The sequence below is a fragment of the Equus quagga genome, chromosome 19, assembly GCF_021613505.1.
Source record: "Equus quagga isolate Etosha38 chromosome 19, UCLA_HA_Equagga_1.0, whole genome shotgun sequence".
NCBI lineage: Eukaryota > Metazoa > Chordata > Mammalia > Perissodactyla > Equidae > Equus > Equus quagga.
Window position 1 is genome coordinate 9923648 of NC_060285.1, and position 16964 is coordinate 9940611.

A 16964-nucleotide genomic window follows, 5' to 3' on the forward strand; every position below is an offset into this window, starting at 1 on the left:
CTTCTGTGGACCTCGGTCCGGCGCCCCCGTCCCCCTGGGAGGGAAGGATGCTCCCTTGGTGTGCAGGGTAACTGCCTCCCTCGATGCAGGCGCTCTGCACACCCCCTTCCCACTGGTTGTCCAGTCCTAGGGAAGGCTCAAGCCCCGCTGATCCAACAGTTGGCAGCGAGGTGTCTTAGCAAGACCAGAGCCACGCCTTGGCATCCCTGCCTGCCCGGAGCACCCCCAAACCAGCCACACGCACACCCTCCAGACTTTGTAGCTGTTTTTATTATTAATATTATCTTCTCCTTTAGGCATCCCTTTAAGGGTGAAATGAAATCCAACCATTTACAGAGAAAATGATTTCAGAATGTACATATTGATTTTCCCTTACAAAAAAAATAATACTATTATTATTATTCGTGTCTTTAAATTATACATTTCCCAGGGCCCTGCATTCTGCTTGGGCAAGTCCTATCTCCCCACCCCAACTGTCACCTTTGCCCCTAAAGCTCTCCCAACGCCTGCCCCAGGAACCAATGTGACCTGTGGGGGCGGTCCTTGAGTCTAGAGGTCACAGGGCCAGTGGTTCCCAGGAAAGAAATCTGGATATGGCGATAGGGCCAGTGGTATGCTGACGTTCACATTGTTTGGCTCCCCTCCATACTGGGGGAGTGGCCCACGGCTCCCCCACCCCCCAAAATTCCCAGTGTATGATGTGATCATTTTGAAACTCCCCAACCCCATGCCTGGCCCCCCACCCTCTGACAGCTGTCTTCTCCACACCATGGCCCTGGGTTGGAGGGTAGGGGGGGCCTGGCAGGTCTGGGCTCCTCCCCTCTCCTTCCCCGGCCCCTAAGCTGGTGAAACGGAGGCCGAGGTGGGAGGGGGCATTCCCACCACAGCTGGGGTTGCCAGGGGCAGGGGGCGAGGAAGCCGTCAAGGAGGGAGGCCCCAGCTGGGGCTCAGGCACGATTCAGTCCCCAAAGACTGCCCATCCAGAGGGCCAGCAGCCGTGGCTGGGAAGAGCAGGCCTTGGCCTGGGCTGACCCACAGCCACAGGGACACCCTGACCTCTTGAGCCACTTCTCAGCCCCAAGAGGGACCAGAGAGGGGGGCTGCTGTAACTCCAAGGGAGGGGTTCCCGGGGGGGGGCAGTAGAGCCCCCTCAGTCTGCTTCATGCCTACCCACCAGAGGCTGCTCCGTTGCCAGCTCCCCAGACCATGCCAGCCCCTGGCACTTCCCCAGACAGAGCCGTGGCACAGAAGACACCCTCCTCTCCTCAGGAAACCCCCAATAAGACACCCAGGGAAAGTCCCAGCTGGAAGCTGGGGGGACAAGGTGGAAAGAATGTGGTTGGGGCCAGGAGGGGCTGGGGAGGTAGTGAGCTCTCAGCATTCCTTGGACTGAAAGACAGACAGACAGACAGACAGACAGACCCCCCCATCAGCCTTGCTTTCCAGGCTCCCTAAGGGCTTTCTGCCTCAGTCATTTTGGGGAGCTGCAGGAGGTGTGGCCACAGGCTCCAGGTCCTGAGGAAGGGTAGCGTGGGCCCTACTCCAAATCCACACACAAGCCTATATGTACAGGGACACCCCAACACAGACACATCACAAGGACACACCAAGCATGCACCCATGCCCATAAATACACACACACGCGCACAGACACATACGGTTCCACAGGCAGGCTCTGTATCTGGGCACCTCTGGGCAGACATCCGAGGGGACCTCAAGGAGGGGGGCACCTCCTCTTCCCACAGCTGCAGGCTCTCCCTGCACCCAGCCCTGGGCTGGCAGCAGGGTCAGGCGCAGGTTGTTCTGAGAGCTCTGAACACAAGAGCAGGATCCTTTGACTTCAACAGTCATTCCGACCCTCTCGCCCCTCCCCCTGTGCCAGGGACGCTCCTCACCCCCCACCCCTCCTCTCCTCCTCCTTTAACGAGAGAACTCCCAGGCTGAGGCTGGGTACACGGCCGCCCAGCTGAAGACTACCTTTCCCAGCTTCCCTTGCAGCTACTGTGGCCACGTGACTAAGTCCTGGCCAGTGAGATGCGATCAGAAGTGACTGTGCCATCTCTTAACAGGAAACGGTGTGCACTTCCCTTGCCTTTCTCTGCCTCCCCGGGCTTGGATGCACATGTGATGGTGGGAGCTGGAGCAACCCCTCCATCCCAAATTGGATGGTGTGTATGAAGGGAAGCAGTGTGTCCCACCAGCCCTGGACCTCTCCCTCTGGACAGTTCTTGGAAACAAGCTCATCTTGCTTAAACCACTGTGTTCCGGGGTCTCTTAATTACAGCAGCTTAGAATCTACTCAACGAATACACCCCCCGCCTCCAGGAGGCACACTAAGGGCAATGAGATGACATATAACTGGCTTTAACATCCCTCTTAGGCCAGCCTCGTGACCCCTTTCTGGTTCCCCGCCAGCCCCAAGGAAGGGCACGAGGGTGACTCCCCCTGAGATGGTGGAGAGTCTCCCCCGACTCCTCACCCCTGACCTTAGGTCCGACCTGCTGGCTCCCAGCCCACCCCGAGACCTGGACTCCAGGCCTGGCAAGGACTGAGTGGGCAGCCCACAAGACAGCAACAGAGAAAGGGAGAAGGAACGTCAAGACTTCCTGGAGTCCCCCTTGCCCAGTGCAGTTCTGAAGCCCCAGGAGGTCAAACAGGTGGGCTTCTCCCGGGTGGGGGCGGCAGCTCTGACCCGGCTGCCCTGGGGAGCTCCTGCAGGCTCCCTCCCCCCGCCCGCCCTCCCCTGCTACCCTGTAACCATCATGCACTCTCGCTGGCACCTCCAGCCACAGCGCTCTCGCTGGCCGAAGGACCACACTCCCCTCTCCTGACAGGAAGGATGTTTTGTGAGCTCACAGGCCTGATCCTGAATCATAAGGCCTTACCAGGGAGGACGCCCCCACCCATCCACTCCTGGTCCTCCCAAGAACCAGCCAGATGACAGAGGGAGGCAGGAAGACGACAGGAGGGGCCGCCGCCCACCGCCACCCTCGCCGTGCCGCTGGCCGTGTAAGATCATGCAGCCTTAGCCTTCGACCGTGTCCAATTTGCCCCTAGCAGATGGCCTTCCCTCGGGACCCTTGTTGCGCTGCCCAGCCTCCTCCGCGCTCTTGGGCTTCTGGTAGGGGTTGTCCAGCAGGTAGCGGAACTGGTCGTAGTTCTTGAGCAGGTACTTAGGGGCGTACATGTGCTCGCTGGGGTCGGCGGGGGGGTACTCCTGCTGCGTGCCGTCAAACCAGCCCCCGGTGCGGATCAGACCCCGGATGTAGTTGAGGTCCCGCTTGTCCTCATAGTCTCCCCAGCGGGGGAAGTCGCCGTTCTGGGCGGACACGAGCTTGAAGTAGATGCCCTCGGGCGTGAAGCACCAGGAGCAGTGCCAGCCGGCGAAGTGCAGGGGGCTGCCGAGCGACCACTGCACCAGGATGTGGCCGGTGCGGTTCTCGTACTGCCGGAAGTTGGGCATGGTGTAGTACTGGCGGCGGCGCAGGCGGATGCCGTCCAGCCCGTACACCGTCTGCAGCATGTCCACCGTGCAGCCCGACACCACCTCCAGGGTGCCCGGCTGCTTCCAGAAGAAGCCGTACAGCGACTTGCGCATGTGGAAGGCGAAGGGCTCGGTCCAGCCGTCGTAGAGCTTGAGGAAGAGCACGCCGTCGCGCGCGGGGATCTCGTCGGCGTCGTCGATGATGAAGACGTCGTCGGGCCGCAGGTTGCGCAGCCGGGACACGCCGTCCTGCGTCAGGAAGGTGCGCAGGTAGTCGTCGGCGATCCAGCCGTCCTGCCGCCCGCCCAGCGGGAAGTGGTCCAGGAAGACGTACAGCACCTTGTGCCGGATGTACTCGAAGGTGCCGTTGGTCAGCATCTCCCGGAACTTGAGCGGCCGCGGCTCCCCGTAGGCCGTGAAGTTGGACTCGCACACCACGAAGGCGTCCACCACGTCGCCCAGCTCGTGGAAGCGCACGTCCAGCAGGTCGAACTCGTGGTTGATGTTGATGGCGTTGATGACGCGCCGCGGCACCTCCCGGGGCACCAGGCGCTCCTTGGTGGGCAGGTTGGAGTGCTGCACCACGGTGGGCACGCCGCAGCTCGGCCCGTGCCAGCCCGGCAGGCACACGCACTCCACCCACTTGCGCCGCGCGCCCCCGCGGCCGCCCGCGCGCTCCCGGGCGCTCAGCAGGTGCCGGGCCGGGCCCCGGGCCGAGGAGCCCCCGTCGCCCCCCTCCGCCTTCTCCTCTGGCCGCCCCAGGGGGGGCTTCTCCAGCATCTTGGTACCTGGTTTGAAGCAGACGCCCCCGGCTTTGGTGCGGACGAAATACTCGGTGGTGTCCTCGGGCAGCACGAAGTACATGCGGTGGAGCTCCTCCGTGGCCTTGCTTGGCGGCAGCGGCTGGAGCAGGGGCGAGTGGGAATAGAGTGGGGTCCGCAGCAGGTCCGGGCTACCCGGCTCCGGGCTGGCCTGGGGCGTGACGGGGGCATTGTTCCAGAAGAAGCTGGACACGAGGTTCGGGCTGAGGGAGGCCAGTTCTCGGGGGAAGGTGACATAGGACAGGGTCTTAAAGAAGTGCAGGAAGGAGATGAGGCACAGGCCGGCCATACAGAACATGAGGAACAGCTTATAGCGTCTCATCTTCATCCTGCAGGGAAGAGGGAGACAGTGGACGGGTCAGGGGTCTGCAGACCTGGCGGGCGGAGCCGGGGGCTCTTCTCCTAGGAAGGGGCCTGAGGATGCCTTTGCTGGCACCCTGTTTGAATGTCCTGGCCAGCACCCGATGCCACTGCATCAAGTCACCTCCAGCCCTCAGCGGTCAAGCCTGCTGTACCGAGCACCCCTGGAAACTCTCCTCCTGGCTCAGGACCCCCCTGCTCCCACAGCCCTTCCCCCGAGACCACCAGGCCACCGAACATCCCCCTCTGCAGCCTGCTCCCCCACCTGGCCCGCCCTCCCTGAGCGGACCAGCTGCATTGCTAGGCTTTGCTCCAGGAACAAAGTGCATCCTGGGAAAAGCTCGACCCTGCAGTGCAGAAGCTGCCCCAGAGGGCTCACAGGCCCCCGAGAGGCGGGGAGCCGGCTGTGGACACCGGGCCCCTGCCCTGCCCTGCCCAGGTGCTGTCCTTGTCTGTCCGTCCTTCCTTCCTTCCAGACATATTGACAAATCTTTTTCATACCTTTTCACTGAAAAAATTCACAGGCTTCAAGGGATGACACTTAATTCTAACATATTTGAAGAATAAAACCAAGTAAAAGTTCCCCTTCCTTCCCCCCGCCCTGTGCTGGACTGACGGCCAGGCAGAAACAATTTGATCCGTTTGAGATGTATCACTGGTTTATATGCAACTCTTATGTTCTTAGTTTAATAGCTTTCACAAATATTATCTATCGGACACTAGGTGCAATCAGTTTTTCCTCCATCAATGGTAGAGATTTTCACATCAGTAGAAATAAATGTGCCACTTCCTTTCAGAGGTCACATACAATTCCAGGGTTGTGTCGAATGAATCGCTGTCTGCTCCTGAGTGAGTCAGGAATGGAACCATGCTCCCCTCACTTGCGTGGTTTAACTTATCAGATAGTTTATGGCTGTGGACTGGGGACACGGTTTTCACAATTTAAGTAGACTATTTTAGAGTATTTGTAGCTTATCAGAAAAGGTACCAAGATAGAGCAGAGGGTCCCCTTCCACCCCTCACCCAGTCTCCCCTAGTTTGACATCTTACACGACCACAGCACATTTGTCACAACTGGGAAACTGAAACGGACGTGTGACTATTAACTAAATCTCCACCCTTTATTCTGACGCGCTGTTTATCTGATGACTCTGTGCAGCCAGGGAGCACCTCTGGCTGGAGCCAGCAGCTCAATGTGTGCTCGACCCAGGCGGGGCAGGCAGGCAGTCACAAAGCAGGGCCACGACTCCAGGCGGCTCGACTTCTGTGCTACACGCCTCCCCAGCCTCACCTTTGTGAGGAGCCCTGAGCACACGAGCGAGGAACAGTCAGTCACCAATCCCGCTGGCCAGGGCGGGACTGCTCTCGGTCAAAGATGTTCCCCTCCTCCAGGTGAAGTACCTGGCCCTCCTGGAGCCTGCCCGCGGTGGCTGGCACAGCTGACTGCAGGCAGGACAATCGGGGGTGGGGGCCTGACCTCTGCTAAATGACAGCCGTCCCAGGGCAGGGCTGGGGCTGGTCCCCACTGGCTTTTGGGAAGGCGGGAGGCAGGGCTGCTCCTCAGCAACATTCTGAAGTGGGTCTCCTGGGCTCCTCTCTCCACAGTGGACTCCAGCCCTGCTCTGACAAAGCGAGGCAGGGAGACCCAGCCGGCAGGGTGTGGACAGGCCGAGGGGTGGGGCCTGATCCAGGCAGGTGGACAGGCGTTCTTGCCATGGCCAGGACCAGGCAGAAGGCAGCACTGCCGACTGAGATCAGCACGGCAGAAGCCTCGAGAGGGACCCACACAAGGGGCTTCAGGACCTGGCAAGGCAGCCCCGATCCTTCTGGCAGACTGTTTTCCTCCCACTTCTGCTTCTGTGGGGCACACCCCAATCCCAGCCCTCGTTGGACGACTGACCCGTGAGCTGGGCAGGGCAGGGCCCGGCTGCGTCTCAGACCAAATCCTCTGGCAGCAACGAACACAGGCCTTAGCAGGTAAGAGCAGCTCAGAGAGGCAAGCGAACGCCCTGCCTGGTGCAATGGGGTTCCTGTGGCTCTGCCGTGGTCACCTTGACCCAGCTGCCCCACGGCTCTCCAGCCAGGCTGGCTTTCAGGATCTGGTAACAATTGGCGGGCTGTGCCCTTGGGAGCACAGACTCACCAAAGCCTGGAATCTCCCTTTGACTCACAGGGGCCTTTAGGCAGAGGCCCCTTGATGAGGCCCCAGCCTGGCTTGCTGCTGAGAATCATGGAACTGAGCATGTTTCCCTTGTCACTCAGGCTGCTAGGAAGCTCAAAAATGCACGGTGGTCAGCCCAGAGCAAGTCAGTACCTCTCAGACCACATTTTCTGGGACACCATTGCTCATGGCTGCCTGTATTTTTTTTTTTTAACTCTTATTCTTCTGGCCTAATTCCTTTTTCTCTTATCTTCGTGTGTTTTAACTAGTGCTTCAAATACACCCTTTTGACTGAGAGGCATATAAATAGGAAACTGAATAAATAAATAAGCATTCGCATCCAGGGTCTCAATCACCCTGGGAGGTCATGTAACTGCTCTGTTTTTACAGATGGGGAAATTGAGACTCAGCAAGGTGACAAGACTTTCCCCAAAGGACAGTAAGAAGGTGGCCGAGTCAGGACTCGAGCTGTTCTGTTTCTGAGCCAGAGCTTCTCTCCCTCCTTACAGCTGAGACCGTGTCCCTGCCTAGTGGGCCGGCTGTGGGCTAAAGCTGCGAAACCACATTAGGCCCAGCTGGCAGCATTTCTCCCTCCGTTATATTTCATTGAGAGACCCTCAGGTGTAATCATGAAGCTTCTAAGCCAGCCACTGTCCTGAGCACACTGCACAAGCAACCTCACTGGGTCCTTCCAACACAAAGCAGGTACCACTGTCGCCCCATTTTACAGGCGAAGAGACTGAGGCCAGGGAGCTGATGGAACATGCTCAGTGTCACACAATTAGCAAGGATCAGGCTCGATTCTGTGGGGTCAATAGTGGAAATTCATCCCATGGTAAAGCTGTTGGGCCCCTTCCATCTGCCAAGCTCAACCCAAGCGGGGTGACAGGGGCCCCACAAAGAGTCCCCAGTGACCAGTGAAGACATCCAGGGGGTGGAACAGCCACGATCGCCTTGGACCACACAACACCCCGCAGGCTGCTCCCACAGCCCGTCATCCGTTCACACAGCAGCCACCTGTTGAGAGCCCGCCATGTGGCCGGCACTGCGCCAGGCCTGGGAGCACAGGGGACAAGGTGGACAAGAACCCCCGCCCTCGTGGAGCACACACAGGGCTGAGCAGGGCAAGGAGACGGAACAAACGGAGAATAAGTGAGTCAGGTAACATCATGCATTAGACAGAGTCATGCTCTGGAGAAAAATGAAGCCATGCAAAGGACAGGAGGGGTGGCTCAGTGACCAGCAGGGTGGTCAGGGCAGGCCGCACGGGGAAGAGCGAGACTTGAAGAAAGGGAGGGTGCAGGGGATGAAGGTTCCAGGCAGAAGGAACAGCCGGAGTCAGGAGGAGGGTGGACGGGAGGGAGATGGCGGGCCCAGACCACGCAGAGCCTGGGGCCACAGCGGGGACCGTGGCTCCCATGGGGGATGCTGAGCGGAGCAAGGACATGACCTGACTTTGGTCTGAACAGGCTGACTCGGGCTGCTCTGTTGAACAGACTGTCGCCTTAAGGGCGGGGCAGGGAGAGCAAGAGGAGGCTGCTGTGATGTCCAGGGGAGACTGGGGTGGCCTTAAGTTCAAAGTGTGAGCGAGGAGTCCAATACGGTGGCTCCAGGACCCAGAAGGATGGAGTAGCCCCTGACTAGGGCGGAGGCCACCCCTCCCCACCCAACAGCCTTCGTGAATGGAGGGAGTGAATGGCAGAGCCCAGCAGACACTGAGGCTGAGTGAAGGGCGTGGCCACGGTCACACAGCTGGCTAACAGCAGAGCCTGGCTGTAACCTTGGTCTCTGGATCAGAATGTCAGGTCCCTTCCACAGTATGCTCCATCTAGAAGCTTCACAGAATGGATGGGGGCAAGGCGAGCAATGCTTCAGATGTGAGGTCCCCCCAGGCTCTGGGAGTGGGAGCTGGGGGTGGGCACTGTCCAGTCCACCACTGCCCACCCCCACCCCATGCTTCCCAGGAAACATCAGCTAGAGCTCCTCCAGCAACTCGGGACCCGGGGCGGGGCGTGGTGGTCAGGACCTGCCTAGAGAAGCAAGCTTAGCTGAGGAAGGACTGGGGGTCTCCCAGGGGCTGGGCCGTTGCCCTCTGAGGACAGACCCGTCCCGTCTCTCTCCTGCTGAGGCTGATTCTCCGGCAGCTCAGAGGCCACACGAAGGCCTTCACTCAGGTCAATAAAATTCACGGAGTATGTCTTGGGTGCCTGCTTTGCGCCAGAGCTGGCCTCCTTCTGCCCCAGGCCTGAACCTGGACTGCGCCCTCCCAACCCTCTTCCTGACTCCCCACAGGGAGCACTGAACCGTCATCTGGGTTCATATGGCCACTGTGAACCTGAGCCTCATGCTCACTTGGCCTCTCCAAGCCTCAACTCCTCCATCTAGAAAATGGACATAACCATTCCTGTCCTGCCCACTTCAAAAGGGACACACAATCAGAGAGGCCAACCCACAGCCCTGTCCCTTTCCCAAGGCTCGCCATGCTGGGCTCTTCTCCCCCGACATCTGTCTCCCTAGCTGGACCACGAGCCCCCAGGGGCAGGGAGCTGTACACAGCAGGTGCTCAACAAGAGTGCCCTGCACAGCCCTGGGCCTGCTGACCATGCTCACCATCGCTTCCACGTGCATGACTGCAGCACCAGACTGCCCGGTTCAAATCCTGGCTCTGCCGTTTCCTGTCTGCACGGCCTTCGGCAGATTAACCACCTTCCTCTTTTTTCTCATCTACAAACTGAGGATCCAATAATAACCCACCTAAAGTTTCCAGCACATAGTCAGCGCCCAATAAGCTTTCGCTCTTCTTATGGCTATTACTCTTCCCCAGCCTGGCAGAGAGGAGAGAGAGCCTTCAGGCGGGGGCACAGCATGAGCAAAGGCTCGGAGGGGAGCCCCTGGCAGGGCCTGGGCCCCGGTGGGTGCTGTCCTGTCTCAGAGCAGCAAGGAGCAGAGTAGGGGCTCAGCAAGTGAGCCCGGGCAGACCCTGAGCCTCCCGGGGCGTGGGCTGGGAAACAGCACCCCGCTTCCTGGGGCTCCAGGGGAGGAGGGAAGAATGGCAAGGCCCTCAGGAAGCCTCTCTAGAAGGACCCCCGCCCCCCATGCTCCGTGAATTGCCACCAGCCCCCGGGGCCGGGGTCTCCTGCATGAAGTCAGTAGCGGATGGGCTGAGTGCTTCCTGGGAGCCAGATAATCATGGCTGCAGGAGGCTGAGGCTGCCCCTGACCCAGGATGGTGGCAGCACAAGCCCACCCAGAGCCTCCTCCCTGTGCTGACTTGCAGCCGTGGCCATGCCCCAGAAGGTCCCGGCTGGGCAGATTTTCCTCCTTCCATCCCTCTTCCCACTTCTCTCTGCTCCTGCTCTTGCCCTTTTTCCTTAGGCTCTCCTTGGAAGGCTGATGGGGTGAGAGAAGGAAGCAGATGAGCCCAAACCCCATGGCCCAGCCACGAGCTCAGGGGCGGGCTCAGGCTGAGTCCAGTGGGGGCTCCTGGCCAGAGAGAAGACAGGTACTTCCTGGAGATGGCAGGCTGTGACCTCGGGGTGGGCCAGGCGGGCAGCAGCCTCCTGGGTGCAGACACACCCTGACAGCTGTCACCAGCCTGACAGGAGCCTCCCGTGGAGCTCTCCGTGGTACTGAGCTCCCCTGCGCTGACCAGGGTCCTAGCTTGGCCTGGGGGTGCCCACAGCCGGCCTCACCCTGGCCCTTGCCAGCCTCCTCTGTGGTTCAGTGACTCATATCCTAACTGCCACTTCCCTCGTCTGACACCCTCTGGCCTCCCTTCCCAACCTGCCTCATGACACCTGATTCCTGACGTCTCAGCTCTGGGACAGCCATGGGACACGCAACTCCTCTAACTGGGAGAAGGGGCCAGCTGTGGTCTGTGTCCGACACAAAGTAGGTGCCTAGGGCACTTTTGAGACATCCATGGGGGGACACCTTGGAGCCCACCCTCAGTCTCCACTCCTGGGCAGGAATCCACCCATCCTCAACCCCTCGTCCGGAGCACCTCTGGGGATGGACCCTACCACCTCTCGAGGAGTTAGCGCATCTGCTTGAAAGGGCATCTTGACCGTGAGCCGAAGCCCTCCTCCCTGTGCTCCACCCCAGTCCAGGCCTGCCCCACCCAACCCCAGGGCTCTGCCCGCCTCCCTCAGGAAGGCAGGAGATGCATCTGTGCAGCAAACTCTGCATGGAGTTTGCATGAAGCTCCTGAGACCCAGGACAGGCCAGTGGTTATGATGTTGGATCTGAACACTGCTTCTGACCTTGGCAAGAGACTCTACCTCTCCGTGCCTCAGTTCCCCTCTCTGTAAAATGGAGGGATAACAGTCTCTATCTCATGAGGCTGTTGTGAGACTCAAACGAGTTACTCCATGGAAGGGACTAGTGGCCGTGCCCAAGCACACAGCAGATGCTCAGTAGTACTGGCCTCCATTGTCACTGGAAGTTGGGAGGATTTGGTGTGAATCCCAGCCCTGTGACTTACTAGCTGTGTGCCCTCAGGCAAGTTACTTGGCCTCTCTGGGCCTCAGTCTTCTCAGATGTGGGAGGAAGATGTCATCCTCTCCCTTGCAGTTCTGTGGGAGACCTGGACGAGCTGTGGTGTCAAAGAATCCTGCCTGGAGCCTGGCACGTGGTAGATGATCTGAAAACGCCTGTTTCCTTCCTCCCACTGGGTTTCCTTCCAGACGACCAAACACAGATGACCCCACTGAACATGCCAGGCTTTGCTCCTGACCGGCTTCGTTAAAGGCCTGGGCCAACGGGGGGCTGCTTACCACTGGCACCCACCACCCTACAGGGCATTTCTGTGACTCATTGAGATTTCAGGACCCGAGGCCAGAACCCAAAGAATCTGGAGCCCCCTGGAGGGTGACTTCACCCCAGACCAGTGCCCCTGCCAAGTGCCCATCTGGCTCTGCTTGTCCACTTCTTAGAGGCACCGATTCCAAGCCCTTTGGGCTGCTAGGAATTCTTCCTTCTGTTGGCCCTAATCAGCCTCCCTGAGTTTCCGCATCCTTCCTTTGGGTTAAGCAGAGCAAGTCAGCATCTCAAGGATTAGAAGTCAGCAACCACCTCCCGCTGACTCTGGCACTAAATAAGGGTCCTTCCAATGTGAGGTTCCACAATCCCACGTGGAGAGACGGGCAGAGGAGGTGGCTACAGAACATGACCGATTCCAGAGTTCCGGCAAGATGCGGGGAACAACTCATACTGTGTTTATTTCTTCACCTCTCCTCATTTTATTCGTTCCTTCCGTTTGTATCCATCAGGCAGGGCTCCACAAGGGTCAAGCCTACACGCACGCCTCACTCTACAGCCAACGCATCATCTAGGCTGTGGGTGAACATTTACCAAGACGCTGTGGGCCAGGCACGGTCTCTGCGAGGGCTGAGCAGACATTAGGGGTTGATTCACGGGGATGCCTGGAGGCAGGTATGTGTGTCTCCGTTTTGTAGTTGAGAAAATGGAGGCTGCAAGAGGTTAAGCTACTTGCTCAGCCACACAGGCCTTGTGGGAGTGAAACAGATGGAAACCGAGACTCCCCGGGCGCCCTGCACCTGCTGAGAGGTGGACCGGGGGCCCAGAGGGGCTTCAGATTTGGGGGTCCTGCTCCATGAACAGCCCAGCCAAAGAGGGTCTGGTGTCCCATGACCCCCACGCCCCAGGAATTCTGCTCCCCTAGCACTCCCCAGAGGGAAGGAGTCGGCTTGAGGGGCCAGCCCTGGCCAAGGACCCCATCTGTCCCAGGTGACCAGAGTCCTGGCAGACCCCGTTCATGAGGGAGCAGGTGGGACAGTGGCTACTGCTCTCATCCCCAGATAAGGACACCAAGGCCCAGAGGGGAGAGGCAGGGCTCCAGTGGAGCCAGTTCTTGGACCAGCCAGATGGGGCACCAACGCCACCGGAATACCCACCTTCCCTGGGCATGAGGGTCTGCCCCCCACTCTCTCTGCTGGCTCAGCTCTGGGGTGGGGACCTGGCTAAAGGCTCAGGCCAAGACCCATGCCCAGAAGCCCTTTCCATGGAGAACCCTGTCCCTCCCCACTCCACAACCAGCCCCTGTGGCCTGGCCCTCTCCCCTTCCTCCAAACCTGGCCCCCTCACTCCACCTGATCCCAGGCCCCTGCCAGCCGCCTGAGAACTTCCCCACAGATCAGCTGGCACGTGTCTGGGAAAGTTGGTTCCCAAGATTGGGACCCACCCTCAGCTTCCTGGGGCCTCTTCCCCTTTCCGCACTGGTCATTGGCCCACCCAGAATGTCAGCTTCCGGTCCCCAGAGGCCCATGGGCAGTGAAGACATAGAACATTTCCACCATCCCAGAATGTTCTATTGGACATCACTGCAGGCTAAACAGATGAGTCACCCTCGGGTACCAGCTAATGGGGTGGCTGAGCTCATAGCCTGCGGTGGTTCCCACCGTCCAGCACTCAGGGCCGTTGTGACCCCAGCCTCCGGAGACCTGCCCCACCTTGCCTTATTCACGTTCACATGACTGTTGTCACACGCGTAAACATGTGCCAGCTGTCGGCTGGGGGTTTATGCAGACTTGACCCTCAGAACCACCCTCGGAGGTGGAAATTATTATCCCCATTTTATAGATGAGGAAACTGAGGCTCAGAGAGTGAAGCAACTTGGAGAACATTCCTCTGCTCACCTGTGCAACCTACTGATCTCCAGGGCCTGAGACCCACTCGGCCTCCACTTAAAGAGGGTGGGGCAGGGCACAGGGGAGGCTGGCCTGAGCCTCCGGCCACTGAAGGCGCTGAGTGGAGACCCCAGTAGCCTGTGCCTGGGGGTGACCCAACTGTTAGCTTCCAGAGCCATCCAACAGCACGCTCTGTGCCGGTGGAGCCCTCTAGGCCTGCACGGTCCGAACCACCAGCCCGCATACGTGGCTCTTGAGCACTCGAGATTGACTGGGGAGACTGAGGAACTAATTTGTAACTTAATTTCATTTTAATTTTAGGTTTAATAGCCACATGTGCTGGTGGCTAAGGACCTGGACGGCGCAGGTATAGACCGGACAAGGGAGAAAGGAGGCAGAGAGCCAACTTCTACTGCGGGAGTGGTAGGGCTGGATGCGGAAGGAGGCAGAGGGCCGAGCTGACGGGGGCCACTCATCATGGGGGCCCAGCGGCAGTGCTGGGAGAGAGAGGCAGCCCGTGTCCCACGCGGTTTGCTGCAGGAGGCTGGCAAGAGGGCAGGCTGGAGCGTGGTCGCGGGCAGTCCCATGGGAGGGGAGGCTGAGGGCGGGACCTGGGCGAGGAGGGGGCCAAGCTGAGCGGTGGAGGAGAAGCAGGGGCAGGTGGTCAGCAGCCAGGCCGGGAGATGCCAGGGACCAGGCCCCAGAGGAGAGGCAAGCCTGGAGCCGTCGGGCTGGCCTCCCTCTGCACAGCAGCAGCCTGGGGCAGTATTCAGAGCCTGCAGCCAAACCGCCAGGGGTCTCCGCTTCCCTGGGCCTCAGGTTCCTCATCAGTAAGTGGGGATGCGGTGGGACCACGTCACAGGGCTGTGGGGGTCATGTACGTAAGGGCCCGGAAGAGCGCCTGGCAGTGAGCACCAGGTGGGTGGTGTGAAATAACGTGTGGTAAACGTCTGGCACAGGAGGAGGGAGACGGAGGCATCTGAGGGGGGAGCGGGGACTCCTGGGGGCTGCCTTTGGGGAGGAGGTTAAACGCAGAGACGCACAAACGTCCCACAAAAAGGGCACCATGAGGCCAAGGCAAAGGTGTTCCCAAACCAGGTTCCTTGGAACCCCCTGGCGCCCCTGGGACCAGAGGACAAGGCGGAGTCGGGAGGAGAAGAAACAGACAAAGCCCAGGACCATTCCCCCCAAAAAACAGTCAAGAAGATGCTAAGATGCTCTCTCAGCTTTTCAACTTTACACATTGGAGTTCCTTGTAAGATTTTGTTTGCAAAAAAACTTCCATACTAAGAAAGTCTGAAAGCCCTGTGTGAATCCAGCCCTCACTCCACGGAAGAGAGCACTGAGGCCCAGAAAAGGGCAGCGACTTGGCCACGGTCACACAGCAGGCAGAACCCAGGGCTCTGACTCCCAGGTCGGAGGTGCCTGGGGCACTGGGATGGGTCTCCTCCATCTCAAGTCTCCACCCCCAGCCCCGGCCACGCAGGGAAGGAATCGAGTGATCCTCGAAGGGCAGATGACAGGACAATGGGTACTCCACCCAGGGCAGTGGCAGAATGTCTGTTCAGAAGGGCCCTGAGGGCTCTGACTGCCTCGCACACACAGCCTGGAATGGAGAGGCGCAGACTGGTCCTGAGGGGACAGCCATGGCAGGAGTGGGGCTCTTGCCTGAGTCCCCTTAGTGGCCCAGAGAGGGGATGTGAAGATGGCCCAGTGGGGCGCAAGGGCAGCAGGGGCAGCAGGTGGGAGGAGCAGGCGGCTGCTGGCCTCTGGGCCTTCGACATTTCTTCTAATCCCCCCACCCAAGCCTGACTGGGGGCCACCAAGCCAGGGGTCACATCTTCCCCAACCCCAGCTTCTGCCCTGTCACAGCAAAACTCACGGTGACTGGCCTTGTCCCCTGCCTTGTCCATCCCCCACACTAGGATTCTCCAGGTCAGGGTGGCCCTGAGCTCCCGGAGCCCAGAGCCCACACATTCAGCAAACATCTGGGACGACCCAGGGGGAGGAGCTCTACGGGGGCACTTCAGGCACCGAGGTATGGCCTGTCCCCTTCCAGGACACAAGTCGTGGACGCCCAGCGCAGAGTTGAGAGGTGTGACTACCCACCATGGGGCCGTGGGGCTGGGCCAGGGTGGAGAGAAGGCACTGGGGGCCATGAGAGGGTCCTGGGGGGACAGGAGGCCTGTGGTCGGGCGGCCGGTGCTTCTGCCCTGCCCTGGGGTGAGTGGCGAGGGGAGATGGGCACAGGCCTTGGAGCTGGGGGCAGCTGGGAGCAAATGGGTAGACGAGATCCTCACAGAGCCCAGTCCAGCAGGGGACGAGGACAAATGAGAAAACTGGCCAACAGAGGATGCCAGGTGTCAGGAAGGGCCTCCCGAGGACATTGCAGCTGAGACCCAAGGTCGAGAAGGAGCCGCGGTGCAGGACGGGGACAGCATCCCAGGCCAAGGGCACAAGGGGCCTCTCGGAGGTGGTGAGGCCGCTCCCTGTGCCTCAGGGGTGCTGAGGCAGAAGCCTGGGCACCCCATCTCGCTCACCACGCTCTTAGGTCACAAGCCTGATGCAGCTAAATCCTCTAGCTGGGCAGGGCTGGGCAGGTCTGGGGAGCAAGGGGCCCAGGACATTCCTCCCAGGAGATGGCGCCTCCATCGTCGCCTTCTTCAGGCAGCGGGCACTGACCGAGTGCCCAGGGGCCAGGCTGTGCACTGGCCTCACTCCACCTCTCCTCTTAGCAACTGCACGGTGAGGGGATGGGCTGAGGGGCTGCCTGAGGCTCAGCTGGCAGCAGCACTCACGTCCCACCTGTGGGGGCCTCACTTGGGATTTCGGGGGAAAAGTCTAGGCTGCTGCCTTCAGCCTTGCCCAGGGCAAGGGCCCCTGTCACCTTGGCCCTGGCCCCCAGCAGGAGTCATGGACCTCCTAGGCTCTGGCAGGGGACCGAGCGCCGGTGCCCAGCAGAGCTGCACCCGTACCTGCTCCCCTCCACCCAACCCCCGAGGCCCCTCCACCTGTACCAGGTGAGCCCCCCACGGTGGTGTTTGCAAGGAAGGGCTGCAGCGATTTACAACCCTGTTTCACAAAGCCCAGGGGGCCCAGCCCCTTGCCACGCCCACATCTGACTCCCACAGGCACAGATCACCCGGGACAGGGCCCCATGTCGGATCGCTAGGAGCCGGAAAGGGGTCTGGTGCTCTGAAATGTCGGGAAGCCTCTGGAGGCTCCGGGGGCCCAAAGGCCCTCAGGGAACCTGGCTCTTGCCCAGGGCTGCACCCCTGCCCCTGTGCACTGCCGTCCTCAGCCACCCCCTCCTCCTCCTCCTCCATGTCCACCCCCTCCTCCCATTATTTGCCCCCCAGGCCTGCAGGCCTGGAATCAGAGCCGAGGGAGGGGAGGTCCCACACGGCCTGCATTCACCACCCTAGGGGTTTCTGTTTGCCTGACTCTGGCCAGGTGGCCTGGGGACGCCCAAGCCCCTGCGCCCACAGCTGC

General features: G+C 60.1%; 1 protein-coding gene across 2 annotated transcripts in view; it reads right to left on the reverse strand.

The window, feature by feature from the left end:
* Window positions 1-289: 289 nt before the first annotated feature.
* Window positions 290-16964, reverse strand: part of MGAT3 (beta-1,4-mannosyl-glycoprotein 4-beta-N-acetylglucosaminyltransferase) — a 31606-nt gene continuing 14931 nt past the window's right edge. For both annotated transcript variants that reach the window (XM_046646039.1, XM_046646040.1), the window contains exon 2: window positions 290-4634. In XM_046646039.1, coding sequence (XP_046501995.1) covers window positions 3026-4633 — 1608 coding nt within the window. In that variant the 5' untranslated portion in view covers window position 4634 and the 3' untranslated portion in view covers window positions 290-3025. The remainder of the gene's footprint in view (window positions 4635-16964) is intronic.